The following is a 24344-nucleotide window of genomic DNA, read 5'->3' as shown; positions in this document are numbered from 1 at the left end:
TCTAGAAAAGGCTCATGAGGTGAGGATTAGTTTGATTAGGCTACGTCTCTGAAACGTGGACAGTAAAATTCTCTCAGCTCACAATCAGTGAAGTCATAAAATCCATGCAAGTTCTTTGCAAGCCATTTTGTAATTCCCAAATTTGCGTTCAGGGACACTGTTGTCCACTCATCATGATAGTAAAGTTTACAATGTTAGCCGATTTATTCCACTAAATCCTGAACGATGGGGTGAGGGTCAAGGTTCCCGGTTAGTTGTGTAGGCTAGCTAAAACAAAAACAGATGTGAAACCTTTTTGCTAAATGGCTCATCTTCTTTATCATCTTCATTGTTAATGGTTATGTATCTTAGTTTATCTGCCAGTCCAAATATGTCCCATGATTGGTTATTCGATACGTCAGTCAGGGTTTCCCGTTGTCCTTGTGCATGAAGTGTGTGGACACGCCTATCGAAGAAGCTCGTGTGGAGCAGTGGGGTGCCTCGTACGGAGGCAGGCAGAAACGGACTAACGGTGAAGTACTAAGAATTGAATAAGTCAAACACAACTATTTTGTGAAACCTGCAGAAGACGTCAGATCTGAAACCGGACAAGTCCAAATTCGGCAGATTTTTCCCTCGGCGTTTCCTCCGCAGAAGCTCGCAATTCGCCGGGCGCGGGTTGATTCCTCTCGCTCAGGTTTCAACAGCCAGCTAACTAATTAGCTTGGTAGTTTACATAGCTCACTGGTTGAAAACCAAGGAAGTCACTTTTGTCCATTATCAGATCAAGTTTATGTCATTTGTACGTTCTCTGATAATTGTTGTATAGCTTCTTAGCCTAATTTAAACGAACGCGTAAACAAACGCACAGCTAAACGATACCGTTAGCTAACGTTACCTTTCTGTCACTGATGTCCCACCCCTCATGTATCTGACAGGCTGCTGTGAACTTAGCTAGCTAGCTAGTTAGCCGACTATCTTGGCCCATATCCTGTCAGCTCCCTAGCTGTTGGTTTAGCGGGCTGTTCGTTGTATTTTTGCCGAAGAACACAACATTATCTGAACTTTCTGACTGTGGCAGCTGCATTTCACGTAATACCACGTGCGACAACAGTGTTTGACTCCAGCAGTGCTCGTCTGAACGAGACGAGTGGGAAAGAGGAAGACGGGAAGTGGATCTCGCTTGCTAGTAGGCTACAGAGTGGTAGGCGAGGGACTGTGCGCCTGCAAGCCTTTCGGACGTAACGTTAATTGACTGCCTGGTAGTTCTGGAATTAACTGTAGTAAGGTACAACGTTAACTGATTCCCGGCTAACGGATCACTCGTTGGAGTTGAAGTAGTTCTAGGGATATCGATAGTATTTTGGCTAGCTTTCTGACTATATTCCTAGTTTTTTTTACGTGCAAACGTTAACGTTACTAGGTTGAGATTTCCTAAGCATATCATCGATATTAAGATTTTGTCAGTGGACTGTCTCAGAATCTTCAGTGCATCTCACATTACTCTTGAAAGTAGCTTCTACCTTGCTAATGTTAACGTTATTTATCTGATGCTTTTCGCTAGCAAGCACTAGCTAGCGGCTCTATTGAATGTAATAAAGTTAGGCTAACGCTAGCATGTGAAGGTTAAGATTTGACCCAACAAACGCTTGTGTCTTCATAGCTCCCTGAGTAACGTTAATCCGCGGCCCAAGCCCTGCTACAGCATCTGCATTTTGCAAGTGTGTCGCCTAAGCTTAATTGTCTGTCATTTGACAGGTCCCAGCTGTAGGCTACAAAAACTTTTTTTCTGTGTAACGTTAGCTGGGTGGCTTGTCAGCTAACGTTACGTTGTCGAACAAAGACTATAATATTTGGATTTTATTGTGTCAGTGTAACTTTGTTCGTTAGCTAACTCCCCAGCAAGGCAATTTGGGAACACTGAAATCACTATCCATCTAACGTTAACCGCAAACTAGCCAAGAGCTAGGATAATTGATTCATTTATTCAAACAATCTGTACTGGCCTGGTGAATATCCACGCATTTCCACATACCAGAGTTGTTAGCGTTGTCTCAGGTATGTTTGATCTATAGTGTCAAGATTTGTCAGGTTAGGTTGAGTTGGTTCAGAGTGCGAACTATTACCACCGCTCCTTAAAGCCTGGCTAGCTCAATTTGCTAGCTCACATTTAAACCTAGCTAGGCATCTCTCGTTACTGCTAGAAAATAAACGAGCCTCATGGACTAACACAGAAGAAGTAACTGGTTATCAGAATAACAGTTTTCTTCAAGAAACCAGACATACTTCAGAAAAATTTACAACTTTATTGGTAACACAATCTCAGTATAGAAATGAGTATCGAAATTCCAGCCGGCCTGACAGAGTTGCTACAAGGCTACACCGTGGAGGTGCTCCGGCAGCGACCAGCGGACCTGGTGGAATTTGCCGTGCAGTATTTTACTCGTTTGCGGGAGACGAGGGGTCAAGATGGGGCTGGCTCCGGCATTCCTGCCAAATCAGGTGGAAAGGGAGTAATGTTTGATGGCGAGCCGATGCAAACAGAGTCCAACGGGGACGAGGATGACGAGGACGACGACTCTGACTTCGAGCGTAAGTACTAAACCTTGGCCTCCCTCGCTAATGAGTTAGACCGTTAATATTGTTATAACAGTTAAGTGGGAAACTAATGTTCTTCTGCAGACACTGTCGGATCTAGCAGCTACTGCCAATTTTAAAGTCAAACCACCTAAACTGACCAGCGAAAGTACTAGCAAGACATTTTGAGTTAACGTTACCAGCTAATATTTTAGTGCTGCCTTTGCATTCGCTGGCGGGTATCTCATTGTCTTTAAAACATACAGATGATCTGCTTCATTTTGGATTGTAGTACATTTTTACAAGGTATGAGCCGTTGTTTGCAGAGCACTCTTGGCGAGGGCGCTTACAACCTGATTAAAATATCTTCTCCAGTCTGTATGAGGTTTGAGGTTTTCCTGACGCTAGCCACGTTGAGTGATGTATAACGTTACGGCTAGAGAAGTGACTATACACGTACACAATTCCGCTTAAACTGCGAAATGCATAATTGCCGCTTAAATGCATAAAGGCACAATCCACAAAAGGAGATATACGGCGGGGCAGATTCTCCTAGTACACCCACATTGCCATTGAACCATTAGCAAGTGTAGTGTATGAATGACTCCTCTTGTAGCCTACCGTTGTTACCATGGCATGCGATGCAGTCACATGAAGGGCGCCCAATCTGTCATTGAGAATATTTGGCCTGATGCTATTGAATCCGCAATGTTTAGATGCCTGTCCGTGGTGCCACCGAATAACATTTCAGTGGAGGACGTGTGCAAGTAACGTTTGTAACCACCACATTTTCATTGAGAAAGTGAATTGTTGTCATGGAAACTGCTAGTCCTTACATTCCTTTAGCCCCCCTTGTGATCTACTTGTAGAATTATTGCCCCAGTGTGCGGGGTAGGGGGAATTATTGCCCCAGTGTGCGGGGTAGGAGGGAAGGGGGTTGCAGGTGCCATTGGGCAAATCATTTACTGAATGTTGTGGCCAGACTAGACGTGTCTGTATTGACTTGTAAGCTATGGATAAGTGACGTTCAAAGTTTTTTTTTTTTTTTACTTAACATGCTGGAGGTTTAATGGGTGAACCTATAGAGGGGAGCAGGATAAAATATAAAAGTCTTTCTAAAACACACACTTAGAGATTATGCAGTGTGTTGGTCGCCTGAATTCTTGTAGTCGCATATAGTGCTGGGCCGGTATGACCACAAATATATATCACGGTATTTTTCAAAATTCTTACGGTTTCACGGTATATGACGGTAGTTTTTTCCATGCATAATCAGATGTTCACAGCATTTTCTACAAGTTGGGAGAGGAATTGCTGCAGTACATTGAGTAAGGATGGTCTATTTTACTGTCATGGTGTAGAATAACTCCACACTGACTAGTGGTAATGCAGTTTTGCATGGCCCCAGAAAATGATGCTGTTTACAAAGAGCCACTCATGATTCTAATGAAGAATCTAATCAGAATGCAAAGACAATTGCAGTCAAAAAACAGAACTTTTACTGTGCAAATTTCACATACATCTTGTATAAAACCAATACAAAAAGTAGTGCAACTTGCAATAATTATACTTTTTTGAAAATTATACAATTTAAAATAAAAACCTCTCTGCTAATATGCTTACTCTGTCAAATAGGTCTATCAGAAACATGCCTTATTGTTATTGTGTGGTTTACATGACGTTAGTGGTAGGCTAACGTTAACTTCATGTGGATGTCTTGTTAGCCTGCCATGAGCTTCGGTTCGGTTCGCTAGGCAAAACATTAACAAAAAAAGTTCGTTTTGGTTCACTGATGACAGTCAGGATAATTTCTAACTAGCCAGCTAGTATTGCTCAGTGCATGTCTATAACATGCTTTACTTGCTACCTGGATAATTTCAGCGAATATTCTTAAACTGAGATGAATGATAAGAACATTAAACTTCACTGTGTTCGGTGGGTTGCTAACTAACGACATCACCTACTAGCCAGCTAGTTACAGCTGTTAAACAATCGCAATAGAAGTTTCGTGACGGTAAATCCCTTTCAATGCAGTATCCCTTAACGTTTTTCCTTAACTAAAGAAACAATTTAAGGTATTCTGTGCAACACCCTTAAATAAACCCCCTACCTAAGGAGAAATTAAGCCTTAAGGGTCATACTTCAGGGGAAAAACTTGTTGTGTTTTGTGTTTACCCTCACTATACCTCGCATTGGCACCATGCGTGCATGTGAAGAAAGTCCTGTCTGAAACACTGTCGCGCGGCGCAGCGTTCCAAACGTTGTGTAATCAAATACACCGGTACGGCGGTATATTAAAAATTCATATCATAACGAAAATATACACCGGTATACGGTGTGAACCGGTATACCGCCCAGCACTAGTCGCATATGCGCGAGAGTGTTGGGTGGGTGGGTGGATTTGTTATAGCTTGCAGAAGACGGTGTGTTTACAGTGAGCTTTCAGGCATGCAGGGCTTTGTTTTAACTGGTGTGAGCAAGCAGTAGTTCAACAGTCCAACTGTTGGAGGTATGATGCCCCTTTGTTACTTAGAGAGATTAAAGGCCCCACACACAAACCATCTGTCAATTCCAACCCTATGTGCTTTGGTTGTGTAGTGACCAGAATTGCTAAAAGCAAATATCTGGATTTAATCACATGATATCATTCTGTGATAGGGATATATTATGAAATCAGGGTGGAGTGACGGGCATAATGTGTGTGCTGTATGAAACTGTGAAGAAGCAGCTATGTCAGATGACCCCCCCCCAAACAGGAGGGACTTTAATCATAACAAAGTTTCAAAAGCTTGTAAATACTAAAACACATTAAAAATACGCAAGATTCTAAGTTAGAGTTTTTAGGCCCAGTGTTAAATTATGTGTGGCAGGTGTGTGTACACTTTGCGCTTGATGTTAATCTGAACTTCAGCACTTCCCCATTCTCTTCTTATCTGCACCTGGAGAGAATGGGGAAGCAGAGGAGAGATCTGTCGCTCACTGTCTCATGACCTGCCCAGCCTTATTTAGAATAGAGAGAGGTCAGAAGTCCTAATAAACCCAGTAAGCATAACATCCTTCAGGCAGTTTGTATATGTCTTGTGTTGTTAATGGTAGTGTCTAACTATCACAGCCTTCTCGCTCACCCTCTCCCTCATGATTACAGCACTACAGCAGTCCTGTGTCCTGCTGAAATGTCCGCAGTAGCCTAGTAATGTCCCTCTGTGCGTGTGTGTCTTTGTGTGTGTGAGTGACGTACTCTTCCCTCAAGCCGATTAGTGCAGTTGGCTTATGGAGGGGGGGGGGTCACGGGGACAACAGGAGGGCAACGTCAGGAGGCCAGTAAGGATACACCCTGTGTTTGTGTGTGTGTTTTTGGCGGGTGCTGTGTTTGTGAGTAGCTGAATATGTTAAGTGTCTTTGTGATAGCACACACTTGCCCAAGATAATCTGGGAACGGCAAAGTTTCAGAATGCTGGATTGCCCGTTCATGGTGGTTCATAGCATGGTGGTGCTGTTTGGTCATGGTGTGTGTGTGTGTGTGTGCGCGCGCTTTGATTGGCTGGTTTCTGACCTTCATCACCACAGTGTTCAGACCCAGCAGCCTCCACTCGTCAAAACAGATTAGACTGACAGAACCAACCTTGACTCTTCACAGCAGAGCAGATAACCAGGACGTGAATAACAAACCGTGTAGATGTGTGCACAACTCCTTTACTTTAGGAGGGTATTCCAAGTACATGGTTTAGTGAAAAGCTTGGGTATGTTAACTCTGTGGTAAACCTCCTACAACAAGAGCCCTATGGCATTGTTTTGTTAGGAGAATAAAGCCTTACAGCTCTTCTGTTAGTTACTAACCACTAAGCTTAATTTACCAAGGTTTGTCACTAACCCACATACTTGGAATACCCCATAGTTCCCTCTTCCGAACTTCTAATTTCGTATATAGATCCTGCATTTTCCAGAAACCCCAACCTATGTGCCCCAGACAAAGCTTTGGAGGCTCGTTTGGCTAGGTTGTTGATAGCGTTGGCAAGATATCTAGTCAACATTTTGGGGTTTTAACATTTGTGCTTTCTCTGAATTTCACACGCATACACACACTCTCTCTCTTATGCAGAATGTGAATGGCACTGGGTTGAGGGCTCTTTGCTTAACCAGACTGCAGAGGGTTAACTCCACCAGCTTACAGAAGGACATGGCCACTGCCTTTTATGGGCTTGAGTCTACCAAAGAAGGAGAGGGCCAGGGGGGGAGGGCAGGAAGCCCGGAGTGAGGACGTTTGGAGTGATGGATAAGAGGACGCAGAGACATTCTGATTGGATCTGAATTCTGTTTTGGAGGGAAAAGACAATAACAAGATACAATAATCTGATGAATAGAGGAGAAGAGCAGATATGAGAGTAGAATGACACACAAATTGAGCCATTCTGTGTGAATTGAACAGTGCACTACAGGCAGCAGGGCATTTGTCCTCTGATTGTTGTCTGAAGTTGTGACATGATGGAGACCCTTTCAGCCCTCATTCAGCAACAGTGGCATTTTTACATCTTTACCTTCATTCATAAAACAGTGCTGCAGATCCCAAACCAGCCCTGTGAATCTGGGTGCAGTCCTGCTGTTTTAGGCGATTCCTCAGAGACAGCTGGCCTTGTTCTGTGTGAGAGGGACTCCACAGTGTCTAACACAGAAATTTAGTCCACTGAAAGCCTGACATCAACAGTCTTGAACGTCTATTCCCATTTCCCTGCACATGTCCAATGACATTCAACCTCAGCTCTGTGACATACAGTATATTTTTGTGTTGTGGGACATAGTGTCAAATACAGCTCCCCAATGCTAGTGTTCAGCACAGGAATAACCTAACATGCAACAGGGTTAGATTAATGCTATGGGCCCTGCACCCTCTCTTGGGTTCCCCTCCTTCATGCGTCCTATCAGTAAGGCTGGGGAGTTGAGATCACCATGCGCCCTCGTACATAAGTCCTACGCCCTTCACACTTCTCTCCGGTTGGTGCAGATAAGAGCAAATGCTGTCAGTGGGGAGACAAGGCTTTACATGATACTGCAGTGTGACTTGTGACTGTCAAAGTTTGTCAAATGTCTTCAATCTGTCTTCAGGTTCTTTATTACATCTTGTCATAAACACGCTGTCATGCACATATATTTGAATACGTTCAGGGCTCTACAGTGCGCCCATTTCACTTGTACATGTGAGTAAAAATGAGGCCGTGCGAGTGCAAAAAAATATTTAGGTGCACTGGTGCGAAGGACTTCTATCCATGTCAATGTTTGTCTACAAAATACACCACAACATTGAAAAACATTATTGGTGTGAATCATAGAATCACGTCGCAAATGGAGCATAAAAACTACACTTCCCATCAACGTTGGCAGTTTTGCGTTGCTTTATCTTAAGTTTGTCACTTGCTAGTCACCTCTGTCAAATTCAAAGGCGTGTGGAAAAAGTTAGACTAGCCAGCCAAGATGCAAAATACCACTAAAATACAACAGATTTTATCACATGATTAAAATTCTATTATTTTACATTTCTAAACATTCCAGAAGTCTATATTAACAATGTAAAGCCATTTTTACCATTGTATTTTGATTGGGAATCAAATGAAAGCAAAGAAACTTACTTTATGAACTTAACTTTAAGACTTATTTGATTATTTCAAATAAAATGTAAAAAGATGTGCAGCGGGCCTGAGGCAACACATTGTATTCTTCAAAAATATAGCTGATATAAACTGAAATAATTGCTACAGCAGAAGTGCTTGCACAAAATGTACATACATAAAGGGCATAACAAACAAAAAATACTCCATATAGCCTATATTCATTATCTTTAGAGTTATAAGGAACTTTTCATATTGAGAAATGCAAAATGTAGCCTTGGCCTACAGCACATTTCGATGAAGTGCTAACGGAAAACACTGGATGAACAATGCATTTTATGGAGCGGCGCCGACAAAATAGAACTGAATCGTAATTTAGGCGGCGGCAAAGTGCGATGCTGGTGTAGGCTAGAGTTGTATTGAGAAGAACAACAGAATCTAATGTAATTGAATGTCGAAAGCGGAGTGCACCGCACTCATGTCACTCGTGTCCACAGCGCTTTAAAGCGCCGTTCAGCCGACTAGGAGTTCACAACTGCGTTGGTGTTTATTATCTCCATGACTACAGGAGGAAGAGGGCTAGGCAGACGCCTACTAGGAAGTGTCTGTGGCAGTTGAGGACAAATGGTGCATCAGAGGATCAAAATAGTGCTCAGCCGAAGGGGATTGTTGACTGTGTAAAATTAAAAAAATCTTCGTTCATATGTTAAACATTATTAACAGTGACTTTAGAAACGCAACACACCCAAGCCACCAAGGAATATTATTACAGGGCCATTGAGATGCGAAAACTCCTCCCACAAACTTTGTCGTGTCTCGTTTTGAGTGATGTAAAACATCCCAGAATAACCTATTTGGGAATCAGTCGGTGTCTGGAATTCCTCATAGCAATAGTCTGACTTGCAGTGGCATAATTGGCACAACCCTCTGCTCCACTTTTCATTGTCATTGTAAAAAGTCAGGTGATTTTGCTTAAATGTTGTCTTTAGCTCAGATTATAAAATTCTTGTGCTGACTACTAGTAGGCCAAATGTCCATGGAGAACTGTGGCTAGCAATGCAAAGGTTATTATGGACTCGGGGCCCGTCCACACGGAGACGCTTTTTAGGTTAAACGCAGAGGTTTTGCTTCGTCTTGGCCGAGCATCCAAACGAATCCTGTAAACGCACTGCCCAAAACTGCACTTTTCTGAAACCTGGTCCCAGAGTGGAGAAATCTGAAACCGTAGCCCATTTGAGTTTGTTTAGACAGCTTAAACCGCGACATCCTGCTTTATGATCGATGATGTCCTCGCCACACCTCAGCTGCCCTGGACTTGCACTTATAGTATTGCCTAACAATACTAGTTTTCATACATGACATTACCTACGATTACACTGTAAGATAAATATCACAACTGGTGCGCTTGGCTACCGATAGCTTATGACTTGGTGGACTGAACACTGTTTTTCCCCGGTGTTTTTTTGTAATGCATTCTAGCTACTGGCAGTGACGCGAGAGACTGTCAGTGACGCGAGAGAACTTAAGTTATTAGGAAAGTGCGGTGTAAGTTTAGGCTACATTAATTTGTGCGTAGTGCCAGTGTCATTCATTTATTTTACATGTCTTACAACATATATACATGCATTCACAGTCGAGTGAAATCAGATATAAGCATACAAAGACGCTTAGAACTCACGTTAAGCTGGTAGCACACTGAATGCAAATGCGCTATTTGATTTGATGCAGGCAAACGTATTGACTGTTACTAACGAAGGTTTTATAGCAATATTATAAATGTGGCGACGGAATACCCTAGAACTTGGGTAAGCCTTGCGTTTAGTAGCCTAATTGTGGTGATAGCCAAAACTAATGTGAATCACGGACTATCCTACAACCAAAGAAAGTAAAGGTGATTAGTAGGCCTACCTGCGTTAGCCAAATAAAGGACGGGACTGCACCCTTCACAAACCGTAAAATAAAGTTTATTAGTTGTACAGTTGACTACAGTTGACAGTTCACCATCAGTCCACACAAACAATTCTGGTTTCCTTGCACTAGCCATTTTGTCATAGCCTATTCTGTCTGTTTGTAAAGCACACAAACTTTGGTCAATTTCTGTAAAGAAACAGTGCCACCTATAGGCCTGGGGTATGAAGTAACGTGTTGAGTCGTGTTGAGATGGATCCGTTTGGACGCAAATATTCTTGATGCGGTTTCAGGGAAGACGGAGGGGGAAAAAAGATTGGTTTCGTACGTGTGGACTAGCCCTCAGACTCTTGTGTATTGTGTAATTGGCCAGTAGACAGTAGACTGCTTTGGATAATGCAAGTTTCTCAGGATATCAAATGAGCTTCATCACCTTTTTAAACTGCTGATTAGTCGGTGACAGCCCCCACCCCCAATTGTGTAAATCCCCCCTACATGAATAACCTATGGGGGAATTCCCCCCATTTTGAAAAATGAATTTAAAGCCCTGGGTGAGTGACCAGAATTAATTCATCGTTAAAAATGGACATGGATACAGACAGAAGCTTACGTCCCTACTCTTAACTCATTTAGTTTTGTTTTTGTTAATTCACTTCAAGCCTATGGATACAGACAGAAGAAACTGACGTAAGTTTATCCATTTTTTTTTTACAGATATCTAGGCTATATTTAACATTTATTTTATATTTGTCCTGTTATGAAATCATGTACTGAACAATTTAAGCACAGTTCAGCTTTAAGAAACTCAAATAGCCATGCTTTAGCATTTTGTGATCTACTTTCACAAACTCTTAGTCAGCTGTCCTCTGATTTACCGATATCTAGGCGATATTTGTAACCTTTATTTTGTATTTGGCCCGTAATGAAATCATGTGGAACAATTTAAACACATTGTAAAACTTAAAGCCCAAATTTGGAGATATCCATGCATGTCGAAATTTACTGCAAATTCAAAACTGGATTACTCTGGAACGGCTAACTGTACAGGGGACTGCTTTACACCTTTGTGTTCAGTAAGGTCTGCTGTTTATTCTGAAATATGGTTTGTCATGTGTTAAACGAAAGGTTTGTGAAGTATTGCACCGAGAGGAATGGGTAGGGAGATGGACGCAAAACCTTCAGTAGAATTTATGATTAAATTGAATTATATTATTTACTTTTCTCGCGAACCGTTCACCACAGCAATTTGCGGCTAACATCGTTTAAAAGCTGAGAAAAAGCTCTTTCATGTGATACTTGTGATGTCTGTGTGATGAGTAGGCTACTTCGCGAGTAGTTCAACTGAGAAGAATGGGTGAATTTAGACGCACTTTCTTTCTTGCGCTGTCACTTTCTCCACTGCGTAAAAGACTAAATTAATTTGCGCGGTGAATATTTTGACAGGCCATAGGCTAAATAAAAATCGCTATTAGTAGGACGCAAAGCAGAATATTGAAAGAAGGGCACCAAGGCCACCGTGGCCTGTAAACCTCTGATTTTCAAAGGGACATCACGGCCAACGCAAGGGGCAACAACGTGGCCGCCGTGAAATTCCTACCCTGAGTGAGACCAAATTAAGTGTTCGAAATAAATCTTTAGGCTACTGTGTTCTTCTGATAACGTGAGTGGAATGGATTTAATGTGGACGTGAACATAGAGACGCAGAGTGGCTAAATGATACAGTGCAAGTTTTGCGGTGAAAAACTTTTAAAATCAGTTGTAGCCTAATCCAAATAGCAGTTAAAACCATCAATTAGACAACAGAATCAGTAGGGTACCTATTTTGCTTCATTGTACCAGGCCTACTGTATGTCAAAAGCAGGCTCGGATGAAGCTGGGAAGGATTAAACACACGGTTTCAACACCGTGGTAATCAACCGTGATAATTATGATATTTCAAAAGAAAACTGTAATTGTTATCGTCAACATTTTTATCACGGTTTATCATTATACCGGTAATCGTTACATCCCTATTCGGTACACATCTATATCGAACCTAATAGGGCTGTACAATTAATCTAATTAATCACAATCACGATTTTAGCTTCCCACAATCAGATTTGCGCGATCGGGCGACATTAAAAATGTGTGCTCCACCCATAGAACACTCCTCTACTAAACAAATCAAGCGCTCCTTAAACCTGACCATGTGGCTGCACTAGTAGCATTACGTTAAAAGATTATACAAAAAAAATTACGATCAAAAATCAAATGTTTGGCACAGCAGAAAGTCCCTCGAAGCGGGTCATCCGTTGTTAAGAAATATTTTGTAAAGTAAAGTTAACCAAGTCGAAAGGAAAGCAAGGGCTCTTAACTCATACCGAGAAACACATATCACACGACGTCACTCCTCACATGCCTTTATTATCACATTGGCCATGATGAGAGTTGAGATGATGATGGGAACCGTGAATTTTGTCCATGTAATTTATAGACTGCATGTGTGCAATCTACAATGTGCAGATGCGTTTCAAGACACAACACTCAAAACGAGTGAATATTAATTAAAATGTAGCCTACGCATCAGTGTTTTTGGTTTATCGACAAAAAATGATATGTCTAAACTCATGGTGCCAATGCGAGGCATAGTGAGGGTAAACCCAAAACACCTTAAGTTTTCCCCCTGAAGTATGACCCTTAAGGCTTAATTTCTCCTTAGGTAGGGGGTTTATTTAAGGGTGTTGCACAGAATACCTTAAATTGTTTCTTTAGTTAAGAAAAAAACGTTAAGGGATACTGCATTGAAAGGGATTTACCGTCACAAAAATTCTATTGAGATTGTTTAACAGCTGTAACTAGCTGGCTAGCAGGTGATGTTAGTTAGCAACCCACAAACACAGTGAAGTTTAATGTTCTTATCATTCATCTCACCTTAAGAATATTCGCTGAAATTATCCAGGTAGCAAGTAAAGCATGTTCTAGACATGCACTGAGCAATACTAGCTGGCTAGTTAGAAATGATCCTGACTGTCATCAGTGAACCAAAACGAACTTTTTTGTTAATGTTTTGCCTAGCGAACCGAACCGAAGCTCATGGCAGGCTAACAAGACATCCACATCCACATGAAGTTAACGTTAGCCTACCACTAACGTCATGTAAACCACACAATAACAATAAGGCATGTTTCTGATAGGCCTATTTGACAGAGTAAACATATTAGCAGAGAGGTTTTATTTTAAATTGTATAATTTTCAAAAAAGTATAATTATTGCAAGCTGCACTACATTTTGTATTGGTTTTATACAAAATGTTTGTGAAATTTGCACAGTAAAAGTTCTGTATTTTGACTGCAATTGTCTTTGCATTCTGATTAGATTCTTCATTAGAATAATGAGTGGCTCTTTGTAAACAGCATCATTTTCTGGGGCCATGCAAAACTGCATTACCACTAGTCAGTGTGGAGTTATTCTACATCATGACGGTAAAATAGACCATCCTTACTCAATGCAGCAATTCCTCTCCCAACTTGTAGAAACAAGTTATACATTTATATACATTTTTGGTCATACCGCCCAGCACTAGTCGCAGTCAAGTAATTTAGGGGAGTAAATGAGGGGAAAGTACTGTATTTCGGTGAGCCAGATAGCAAGTCCAATATGTTTAGGGACAAAAAATATTTGTGTCACTAAAATTAATGAATAATCGTGATCTCAATATTGATCAAAATAATCGTGATTATATCATTTTGGCCATAATCCTGCAGCCCTAGAACCTAACATCCTGTACCTAAATGATCCATACGAATATGTGTACCTTTACACCCCTAATTCATAACCATAACCATTGTAAATCAGCAACCAGTGGATCTACCTCCCCACCAAACTGAGAACTACAATTGAGTTTTTCAGTGTGGATCACTTGCAGAGAAAAATGCAAACTCATGACGAGCCTTTTAGAATGATGACTGAAGACACTTAGAGAAAAGTCACCTTTGTGAACAGTAAGCTAGGCCACAGCTTGTGTGGTGTTTAGCACATTTTGGTGTTTATATTCAGCTAAAATGTTAATATTTCCTTGTTTTATAAACATTTCCTAACCAGACAGTGCTGCTACATTCTTACGATATCTCAAAACTGATTTAGATAGATAAACTGTGTCAAGTAAGTTCTGAGATCAGAGTTGTAGATATGGTCAAATCATGTGAATAAATTTCATTTTGAAAAGTAATTCAATTTGAATACGACCAATTAAGTTGATCATGCCAACAACATGTTTTGAATGTATTTTGGCCTATTACTTATGAAATACAAGAGGTCTTTCACGATAGACCATGTCAGACTAGGCGATTATTCGCCGTCTTTCTCGACTTTTCATATTCGGGCACGACAATGAAAATTTATCGGCTACGACAAAATCGTGGAAAAATAGGGCTGAAATCGTGTGATCTACATAGATAGGGCATTAGACATCATTTTAGCGGTAAACACAAGTAGGCTACGACCCTAAACATTTGAAGTAGGATATGGATTCACTTAAATTGAGGACAAAATGGGACAAACCCCAGTGTGTGGTGTGCATTGCAGTGGGACAGAAACCCCAGTGTGTGGTGAGCAGTGAATGCATCAAAACTAAAATGTCACATGGAAACCAAGCACCCCTATCAAAGTCAAACCTGTCGAGTAGCTTCACAAATGTAATGCCAAACATCAGCATGTTCCAAACAAATAGGCCTACAGGCACTTCGCCTGTCTTAGCATGTAGCTCACCATATCTGTTGTCTTGAACGTTATAATAAATAAATGGGTCGTGACTTCATGAACATGGGAAATTGTGGGTCCCAAAGCCAGACCAGTTAAGAACCACTGAATTAGACTAAATCCTTGCCTGAGCAAACAGTTGGACTCTGGGACCAAATGTGTGAAGCTTTACTAGCAAATGCAATTTCTCTGACTGGCATTATGGCTGACCGATTTTGCATCACACCATGCTAAACTAGCAAAGAGAGCTATTTTTCTGCATGTCTGGTCTGGCTGTATCACAGGGTCTCCTTACACGCGTGTTTTTGAGTGTACAATCTAAACGGGCACTCAACAGCTCTCGGAACAGACCTAGTAATAGAGTGGAACTCCGGCCTAATTTTTTGTCATTTCATGTCATCTCTCAACTGTTTCGCCCGTCATAATTTATTTATTTTAGTATCTTTCTGATTATTTGTCCCCTCTCTCCCACTCTCATTTCATTTATCCCTCTGTCATGAGCGTTTGAGTGGGTGTTGGGGAAGCACTTTGGTAGGGGCTATGTTGTTATGGTGATGAGTTCTCCCTTGTTTTGTAGTCATGGCAACTTGAGGCTCCAGATATTCCCCATACGTGATGGCATAGTGAAGTGCTGCCTCTTACACCAAATACACACACGCACACACACACAGCCCCTTATGCCACCTGTGTTCACCAGATCAGACCTCTACCAGTTTTGATTCATACAAGCATTTTAATGTACATTTTATTGAGTCTTTATATTTCTTGCATGAATTGATTCATTTGTAAATCAATATGTAAGCGGTGTACAAAATTAACATTTTGATTTTATTTGTGTGGTTTTGTTGAATTTATTTGTTGTTAACAATTCCTGGCGTGAGTTGGAGGACCTTTTTTTTTTTTTTTTTTCATTTAACTCCAATTTTGTTTTAGCCTTCGTTTTCTGTAGATTGGTTGTATTTGTCTTGCTCAGCTAAGCATGAATAGATGGATTTAATTCCCACACCCATTTATACTAACTAAAGTAACTGTGTTGTAATTATATTACCCATATGATTGATAACAACCATAACTCCACTGCGTTGGCCACCTGGCAGTGCATTGCAGATGTGTGTGGAGAATTGTAAGTGTCAAAGTCTACTGCAGAGATGTAAAACTGCTGTGGGTGAAGGTCAGAGGTGTGTCTGTGATGTGTGTCTGTGATGTGTGTCTGTGATGTGTGTCTGTGATGTGTGTCTGTGAGTGCTTCACTCACACCCTGGACATAATGGATTCTAACAGCCTAGTAATAGAGTGAGAAGGGAACAAGACGGTAGAGCAGGAGAGGGAGGGCAAGAGAGGAGTGCACCCAGGGTGGCCATCGCCATTCACACAGCCATGTTAATGCATCATACTCTTGTCCTTAAGCATGTGTGTGCGTCTGCGCGTGCACACACACACACACACACACACACACACACACACACACACACACACACGGACAGACAGAGAGAGTGTGGCTTGCAGCCCTGCTAGCCAGGATCTGAACCTTGGTTGTACCTTACAGTCAAAAAGCCCACACATTACCAACACAGTGGTGTGGATTGTAGAAATGTTCTTTGTGTGTGTGTGTTTCATTCTGTTACACTGTTCTTCAACACCACGACCATTTGAAATTAATTTATCTCCCCCTCTCTCTCTGTCCCTCTTTGCAGCCCCTCCTCCCAGCAGATACAACCGAAGAGTGTCGGGTGAGTAGTGTTTGACGTCAGTGCTGTGACCATGTGATCAGTGGGCGTGAGCGAGATCTGTGATAAAGGCTCTGCTCTTCTCTTGGTCATTTTCTCGTGCTGTGTGGTACAGTAATTGCCATGTGTTTGTGTGTGTGTGTGTGTGTGTGTGTGTGTGTGTGAGTGTGTGTTGTGGTTAATCCCATTATGGGTAGTTGTGCATGTGTGTGGTCACTTTGTTCTGCTGACTTGGTTAACCTTGCAGTCTTTGTCTGTAAAACTCCACTGATGCAGAGTCTGTGCTTTACCAAAGTAGTCATTCATGCTAAAGTGGTGTGTCTCTTGGCCTGTTAATTAGAGGTAACTGATCTGGCCAGCAGTGTAACACGAGAGTCCTGCAGCACCACAGATCCAGTACAACAGGTCTGTTCACCTGATTAGGGATCAGTGAACAAAAGCCACTCAAGGTGAACTGATGGCACCACTGTGACCCAAATCGCCACCATCATTCATTTACAGAACAGATGCTCCAATTTTTAAACTTTGTCAAACTTGATTTTTCAGTTCAGTATTCAGTTCTCCTATCTCCTGAAATCAGTTGTCTTGTCTGAATGGAGGCACCCACATTAGTTTGTGTACTCTGGTCACACAACAACACATTCTCTATGTTCTATTGCTCTGACTGTATTTGTAATAGAGGTGGGTGGTGGTATAGTTCAGCTTGGAAGTAGAAACCGATACGCTTTCACATTAATGTAAGGGGCAACAGTTACACCAGTCACCTCTCAACCTGAGATAACCCAACACAGCGTGGTGTAGACTGTCGATTTTTAGGCTGTTTTTACACCTCCAAGATTGAGTCTAGTTATTTCCCCCTCCCCTGCCCCCGCTAGTCTCTCTTTACCTGAAAGGAAGCTTGATAGCGAGTGGGCTTAGCCTGTACTAGAGTAACCTCTCGCCAGATGAATTTCGTTCCGCCTAGCTCCACTCACATCCATCTGGGATCGCTTCCGTTGAGGGTGATTTCAGCACCAGATTTTATGGTAGAGCCAATCAGGATGCAGGGCGGGATTTTCATAGATGTGACGTAGCGTAGAAGCGACTGTGAGACTGTTCTCAGCGTCACGGGTTGGCTTCGATGTGAGTGGTTAAAGTAGCATGTTAATAGATGACGGACAAGTGGCTTATCCAATCATATGCAAGGATTTTTGATAAGGCCCAGCCTTCTGAAACACCACTCCAATGGATCGATCCCAGATGGATGAGTGGAGCTAGGCGGAACGAAATTCCTCTGGCGAGAGTCAGGTTAGTACTAGAGTGCTCCCAGGGTCGGAACAGCTTTCGCACCAGCAAAATGAACCAGAAAAATGAAGTGGTTTAGCCCGGGTTTTCCCATGCTGCCTTACGCGCACAATTTTATTCACACTGCTAGGCAGCCTGAATTCCATGGACTTCGTTTTCACCTCAACGAAGGAACCAATCACAGAACGGAGGGGGGACCGCAAGGCGATGACGACACACCGAAGTGGTTATGAGCTACGTACAGACGCATTTGATAAGACATTCGTAGCGCCCAATAAACAGCTCTGGCCATTCGTAAACCACGGTTGAAATACAAGAAAATGAATGTGTAGTTTGATGTTATTTGATGCAGTTACTACCGTTTCCGTCGGCACCGGTGCCATATTAGAACCGTGTTTCGGTGCCCAATCCTAGTTATTAATCAGTGTTGGAGACCTAAAATTAATCGTTTAAACTAATCCATGTTTATGCTTCATGGCCATTTTACCACACATTTAGAAACTGTGTTTGTTTGACCCGTGCATGGCCTGACTCTCTCACTACTGCCCTTTCCCTGTCCACCTCTACTGTCCACTCCCCCTCTTCTCTTAGTCCTCTCTCCAGGCCCTCCACAGCCTCTTCCTCTGGTCATCTGGTCCCGTTTCCTGGGGCCTCTTCCCCTGTCCCTGTGGCTTACCCCTGTCCCTTGCAGCCTGATGTAGAGCAGAAGTCAGGGAAACCCCTGCAGGGACATTTAGACCTGGCAAGCTGTGTTTTGATCACCGGCTTCTCCCTGCTCCACTGCAGAGTTTTAAAGCCTGCTCTCTCCCTTTTCCTTCCTCTCTCTCTCTCTCTCTCTCTCTCTCTCTCTCTCTCTCTCTCTCTCTCTCTCTCTCTCTCTCTCTCTCTCTCTCTCTCTCTCTCTCCGCAACATAGTGTTTGAGAGATTGTGGAACCAACTTATTTGGGGACACTGTACAGCATGGTCTGCACTTCAGTGTGCAGAGAACGTTTCTTTTAGAACGCTAAAGCATAAACTGCACTGACACTGCAGCACTGTGGGGGTGGTTGTGTCAAGGCTTGAACTAGTGTCCACAGGTGTGGCGTTGGGCATGACTGGCCTCTTCTGGTCAGTCAGGGAAGCCACAGGCAGCTACGGCAGTTTGACGTCTATCCACACAACCCCTCTCTCACATGATCTCATGGACATGGTGCCATTGGGGACATCTGTCACTGTGACGACAAATAGTAAAAATGCCAGAGTCTGTAGCCAGTCCCAGTGTCCCTGCCCCATCTCCCCTTGGAATTCCTCTCGTTTTCCTTTTGACCATCACCTATTTTTTAACCTTAATTTTAGTGGTTGTGTTGAAGATGGGGACAAGGATATGATTTCATTTTTGAATGAATCTTGAACATAGTTGTTGGCACAAACTTCTGTGACTGGATTGGAATTTCTAGCAGTACTGTAGCTTCAAAAATGTACAGATTTGGAAGAAAACATTTAGATGGGACAGTGTAAACTCAATGTAAAACCATTACTAAAGGATTGTCATTGTCATGATGACTTAAATAAAAAGGAAGTGCTGTTATCTAGTTTTGTGCTTGTTTGCGTGCTTTATTCTTTTTTTTTTTCCTCCAAAAAAGCCAAGCCTGCTCTGCATCAGTGGCTGGGTCATGGGTGTGGTGTGGGTGTCTGTAACTGTCTCTTCTGGCTGCAGTGTGTGCGGAGGCATTTAACCCTGATGATGATGAGGAGGACACAGAGCCGCGGATAGTGCACCCGAAGACGGACGAACAACGCTGCCGCCTACAGGAGGCCTGCAAAGACATCCTGCTCTTCAAAACACTTGACCCGGTACATACACACACACACACACACAGTGTTTGCTGTTATGCATGCTGACACATGCAGACTTGGAGAACTCTTAGACAACACACAGTGACACGGCAGGCATATTTGTTTGTTTTTTTTCTGAACAGGAGCAATTCTCAGAAGTGTTGGACGCCATGTTTGAACTGCGGGTGCAGACCGATGAGCACGTCATCGACCAGGGAGATGATGGTGACAATTTCTACGTCATAGAAAGGTGTGTGTGTGTGTGTGTGTGTGTGTTAATAGCTCAACATCTTTCAGTCCCCCTGCAGGTGTATGGGTTGTGAATGGGCATCTGTCATACTCTGTTTTAGCTCCCAACAGAACTGAATGGCCGTTGCCTGCTGCTCTGTAGTGCCATTAGGTGTAATCTACTTGTCCATTAAGTGTAGCCACAGAGCAGATGTTGTTACCCAAAATGGATTGTGGAACGGAGAGGCCATATCACTGTGCCGAGTCTGTGACCCAGATGTGTCTGGCTCTGATAAACCAGTTGGGCAGCAAGCACAGTAGGAACATCTGAGTGTGATATGACCGATAACACGACTACATCTGGCCTGATATAACCAAGGGGTATAATGGAGCGTTCGAGATGTGCGCCAGTTATGGGACGGCCTCAGCGTGAGCAGCCCAGTTAGCATTAAGCCAAGTTCACATTACACCACTCTAGTTGTCGGATCGCTAACAGATTGGGAGTCTTAAAGTCTTTGTTGATTCAACATCACACAACTACTACGAGTGGCTGTGTATGAAGCATTTCTTCTAATATGCTTAAAATGATGGCGCAGACCTGTGCCATTCAGGTACCCCCAAGAGAAGTGGAAGAGAAGCACCATTCTGAAGTCAGCGCAGCAGAGTGCAGCGAGCCTCACCAGCCAAAACATTGTTCCTTTCTTACACTCGCACAATTGACAAGAAAGACCCCCAGGCCGGGCTCGCTGCCCTCCCTTTAGGCTGTGAGGGTGACCGTCCTCTCTCTGTCACTGTCTGTGGATCTAACGGTGTTTCTCCACAGACCGAAATTTCGCGTCGCTCTCATTGAGGTTGAATGGAGACGAAATTCGCCCTGGTTGGGCGAAATGAGAGCGAATCGCCGAGGCTGGCGAAAGTTTAACTTTATTTAAATGAGGACCATTCGAGAACCAATCAGGTCCGCGTGTTTGTGTTTGGAGGCAGGAGTTACAAAAAAATCTGACCAAGATGGCGGAGACTAGAGTCTAGATGGCTAAAGACTGCAGTCAAAAGGTTAGCGGTTTGGCCGTCACTCCCCCAAGGCGAAATTTCACTGGCCGAAAATCGCAAGGTGTTTCGCTGTGTGGAAACCCACCGTAACCCCACTCTGTCTCTTCCGCTCTGTTTTTGCAGGGGCGTCTTTGATATAATGGTTCGTAAAGATGGAGTGGACTGCTGTTTTGGACAGTATGATAATAAGGGCAGCTTTGGAGAGCTGGCACTCATGTACAACACCCCCCGCGCCGCCACCATCATCGCCAAAGAGGAGGGGGCTCTCTGGGGCATGGTGAGTAAACCGGGAGTGGATCGTTCATCCACTAAAGGGAAATTACGGAGTCAAAACAACCTGGGGTCTATTTGTGCTTTAGTTTGGGAGCAAAATTACAGTTTGAACCCATTATCAACCACAAATAGACCCCAGGTTGTATCTCTGGAATATCCCTTGAAGTACTATCTGGCAAGGACACTTGCCTTTTTTTAGTCTGAATCTTTAATTATGAATGTTCCTCTATAATTTTTTAATCCACTGTTATATTGTGTGTGTGTGTGTGTGTGACGTGTGTGTGTGTGACGTGTGTGTGTGTGTGTGTGTGTGTGTGTGTGTGTGTGTGTGTATCAGGACCGGGCAACATTCCGCAGGCTGATCGTAAAGAACAACGCAAAGAAGAGGAGGATGTATGAGGCCTTTGTGGACATGGTGCCCCTGCTCAAGTCTCTGGAGGTGAGGAGTTGGGAAGCTCCTAGATGTCCCAAAGTGTCCCCTAATCTCTCTGCTCGTCTGTCTCTCCCACCGCTAGATTAACCCTTCCCCACTCTGCCTGTCTCTCCTAGTTGGCTGAACGCCAGAAGATTGTGGATGTTTTAGGTGCCAAGACGTTTCAGGATGGCGAGAGGATCATCAGGCAGGTTAGTGTGACTACATGCTCCTCAAAATCTCTCTCTCACAGACGGGCGGGCGGGCGGGACAGGACAGGACTAAAAAATCGTATTGCTTCTTTATCTTCTAAATCTCCTTAAACCCAACACATAAAACACATTTTGACTCAAACCACAGTCTTTGGTAGACTATAAGTGACATCACGTTTGTCTGTCGCTGGTCGTGTGTGGCATTCTGAAACATTCTTAAATTGTGACCATTATCTCTCTTCAATTTGGGACCTTGCAGGCGGAATTGTCGTTTGTTTATTCAAAGTCTAAAGACAGTCCATAGTGGCCTGGGCTATTCAGTCCATAGTGGCCTGGGCTATTCAGTGTCAGTTAATTGCACAACATTTTTACATCATTTTTAATAGCCACTGCATACCCGTGTTTGTTGGCGTGTTGTTGCAAAATCCACTGAAATCATTTTATGTAAGCAAACTGCATACATGGAGTCTTTATTGTTGAGGTCAGACATGATAATCATCCAAACATCTTGCATCTTGACCTGTGCTGTGCCCTGATTCAGTGCTTCCAAAACTCCGCCCATCTCTTATCTGTCTCTGGTCCTGCGCTGTGTTATGTGAGAGGGGGAGCAGCTACAGTAGAGCGGAGAAAGCCAATGTGTGCTTCTTTTACCGATATATTTAAGGATGCCTTTTGCATCACTTATCCAAACAACGCTGAACTTGACACTGCACTTACTTGTGCCCGTAGCAAGACACCTTTGATTAGTCCGATTGATTACAAGTTTGTAATCAATCGGACTAACTATTTGACAGATAAGCGAATAATAGACAGACACAGATGTTCCTGTCCTTTACAGATAGATGCCAGATAGCAGATGTGGCCAGCCTACATTTACCATCTGCTTCCCCCTTGTGGCTGACATGCCTTTGTGAAATTGACCTGGTTAATCTCTAGTGAGAAGCAACCACAGGCAACCCCCCCTAACGGCGCATCTGCATCACCGCTCTGTAATAGTGTTGCTCTGGTTTTATTGTAAATGGCTGTGCTCTCTGTTCATCAGGGTGATAAGGCAGAATGCTTCTACATTGTTGAATCTGGGGAGGTGAAGATCATGATGAAGAGTAAAGTAAGTCTCTTGCTCACACACACACACACACAAACACTGATTGGCTTTCATTGGCTGTGGCATGTATTTCTGTATCTTAAGTATTTTGAACTGACACTGCCCCCAACCCCCTCAACTGCTCACTCAGACGAAGGCAGCCCAGCAGGACAATGCTGAGGTGGAGATCACGCGCTGTAGCAGGGGTCAGTACTTCGGAGAGCTGGCACTGGTCACCAACAAGCCCCGCGCCGCCTCCGCATACGCTGTGGGAGAAGTCAAGTGCTTGAGTAGGTTTACTTTATGTGCCCATACGTCTCAGCGAAACGTGTACATATTATATTATGGTGTTTACATGACAAATTGCAGTAAACCAATTCAGCAATCAGTCTGTCATAGAGCACCAGATAAAGTCTGACACGTGTGTGTGTGTGTGTGTTTGTTTTGTAGTCATGGATGTGCAGGCATTTGAGCGGTTGCTGGGTCCCTGCAAAGAGATCATGAAGAGGAACATTTCTCACTATGAGGAGCAGCTGGTGGCACTGTTCGGATCCAGCATGGATTTGAGGGACTGAGATCGTCGTGCCTTATGCACACACACACATACACACACTCCGACTCACTTGACCTGTTCACCTCTTCTTTATGCTGATATGTCCATGCACACACACACACACACACACACACACTTTCAAACTACAACTTTGTGCGTTAATTGGCACACAAAGTTGACATGCATCACAGATACCTGAACTCTCGCATACAAACATACTTTTTAGACACACTCCTTTTTACACAGACAAATACACGATTAGACATCCCTCACATATAGAAAAATCACATTGCACACGCGCACATACCCCTCACATGCCCCCCCCCTTCAGCCTGTCAGTATGAAATAAAAACATAAGCTGTTTGTCTGTGGCCCTGATCCAGCTTGGACACACAAACACGCGATCACCAAGCCCAGCCAAGGACCCTCATTCTTCTCCCTATTCAGCCACCTTCTACTCTGTTGCGCAAAAAAGCCAAAAAACACAGTAAAAAGGAAAAAAGCAAGAAAAAATAAATATAAAAATGAAAAATAATCAGTTTAACTCAAATTTTAGAGGTGTTTTATGATGATGATGATGATTCAAAGCTTTGATAAAATTTATTTAAAAGAAATGTTGTTCCCACTTCTGCTCTTGGTGGTTGAGTTAGTGCTGGTGGTTTTCATGACTGTGACCCCTTGATGTTTGGGTCTCTGTCCTCATCACAGAACTCCACGTTGTATTGATTAATGTATTATAATAATAATAATTATTATTATACTTATTATTATTCCTCTATATTGATTATTTTTGTTTGAATCTGTTTATCCAGCTGGAGGTGGTGTCACAAATGTAGTGCTCATTCCCCATCATTCTGGATGAGTTCTCCTCTAAACAAATAAAGCAAAACATTTTGGTACAATG

General features: G+C 42.9%; 1 protein-coding gene across 1 annotated transcript; it reads left to right on the top strand.

Annotated features, from left to right (window-relative positions):
- Positions 1-442: 442 nt before the first annotated feature.
- Positions 443-24344, top strand: prkar2aa (protein kinase, cAMP-dependent, regulatory, type II, alpha A). Its single transcript, XM_048241858.1, has 10 exons — positions 443-2571; positions 16496-16531; positions 19510-19646; positions 19772-19878; positions 21030-21183; positions 21517-21618; positions 21729-21803; positions 22846-22911; positions 23039-23177; positions 23338-24344. The coding sequence occupies exons 1-10, from the start codon at positions 2313-2315 to the stop codon at positions 23460-23462; spliced, it is 1200 nt and encodes a 399-aa protein (XP_048097815.1). The 5' UTR covers positions 443-2312; the 3' UTR covers positions 23463-24344.

The sequence above is a fragment of the Alosa alosa genome, chromosome 4 (assembly GCF_017589495.1).
Source record: "Alosa alosa isolate M-15738 ecotype Scorff River chromosome 4, AALO_Geno_1.1, whole genome shotgun sequence".
Lineage (NCBI taxonomy): Eukaryota > Metazoa > Chordata > Actinopteri > Clupeiformes > Clupeidae > Alosa > Alosa alosa.
This window is presented reverse-complemented; position numbering and strand designations above follow the sequence as displayed.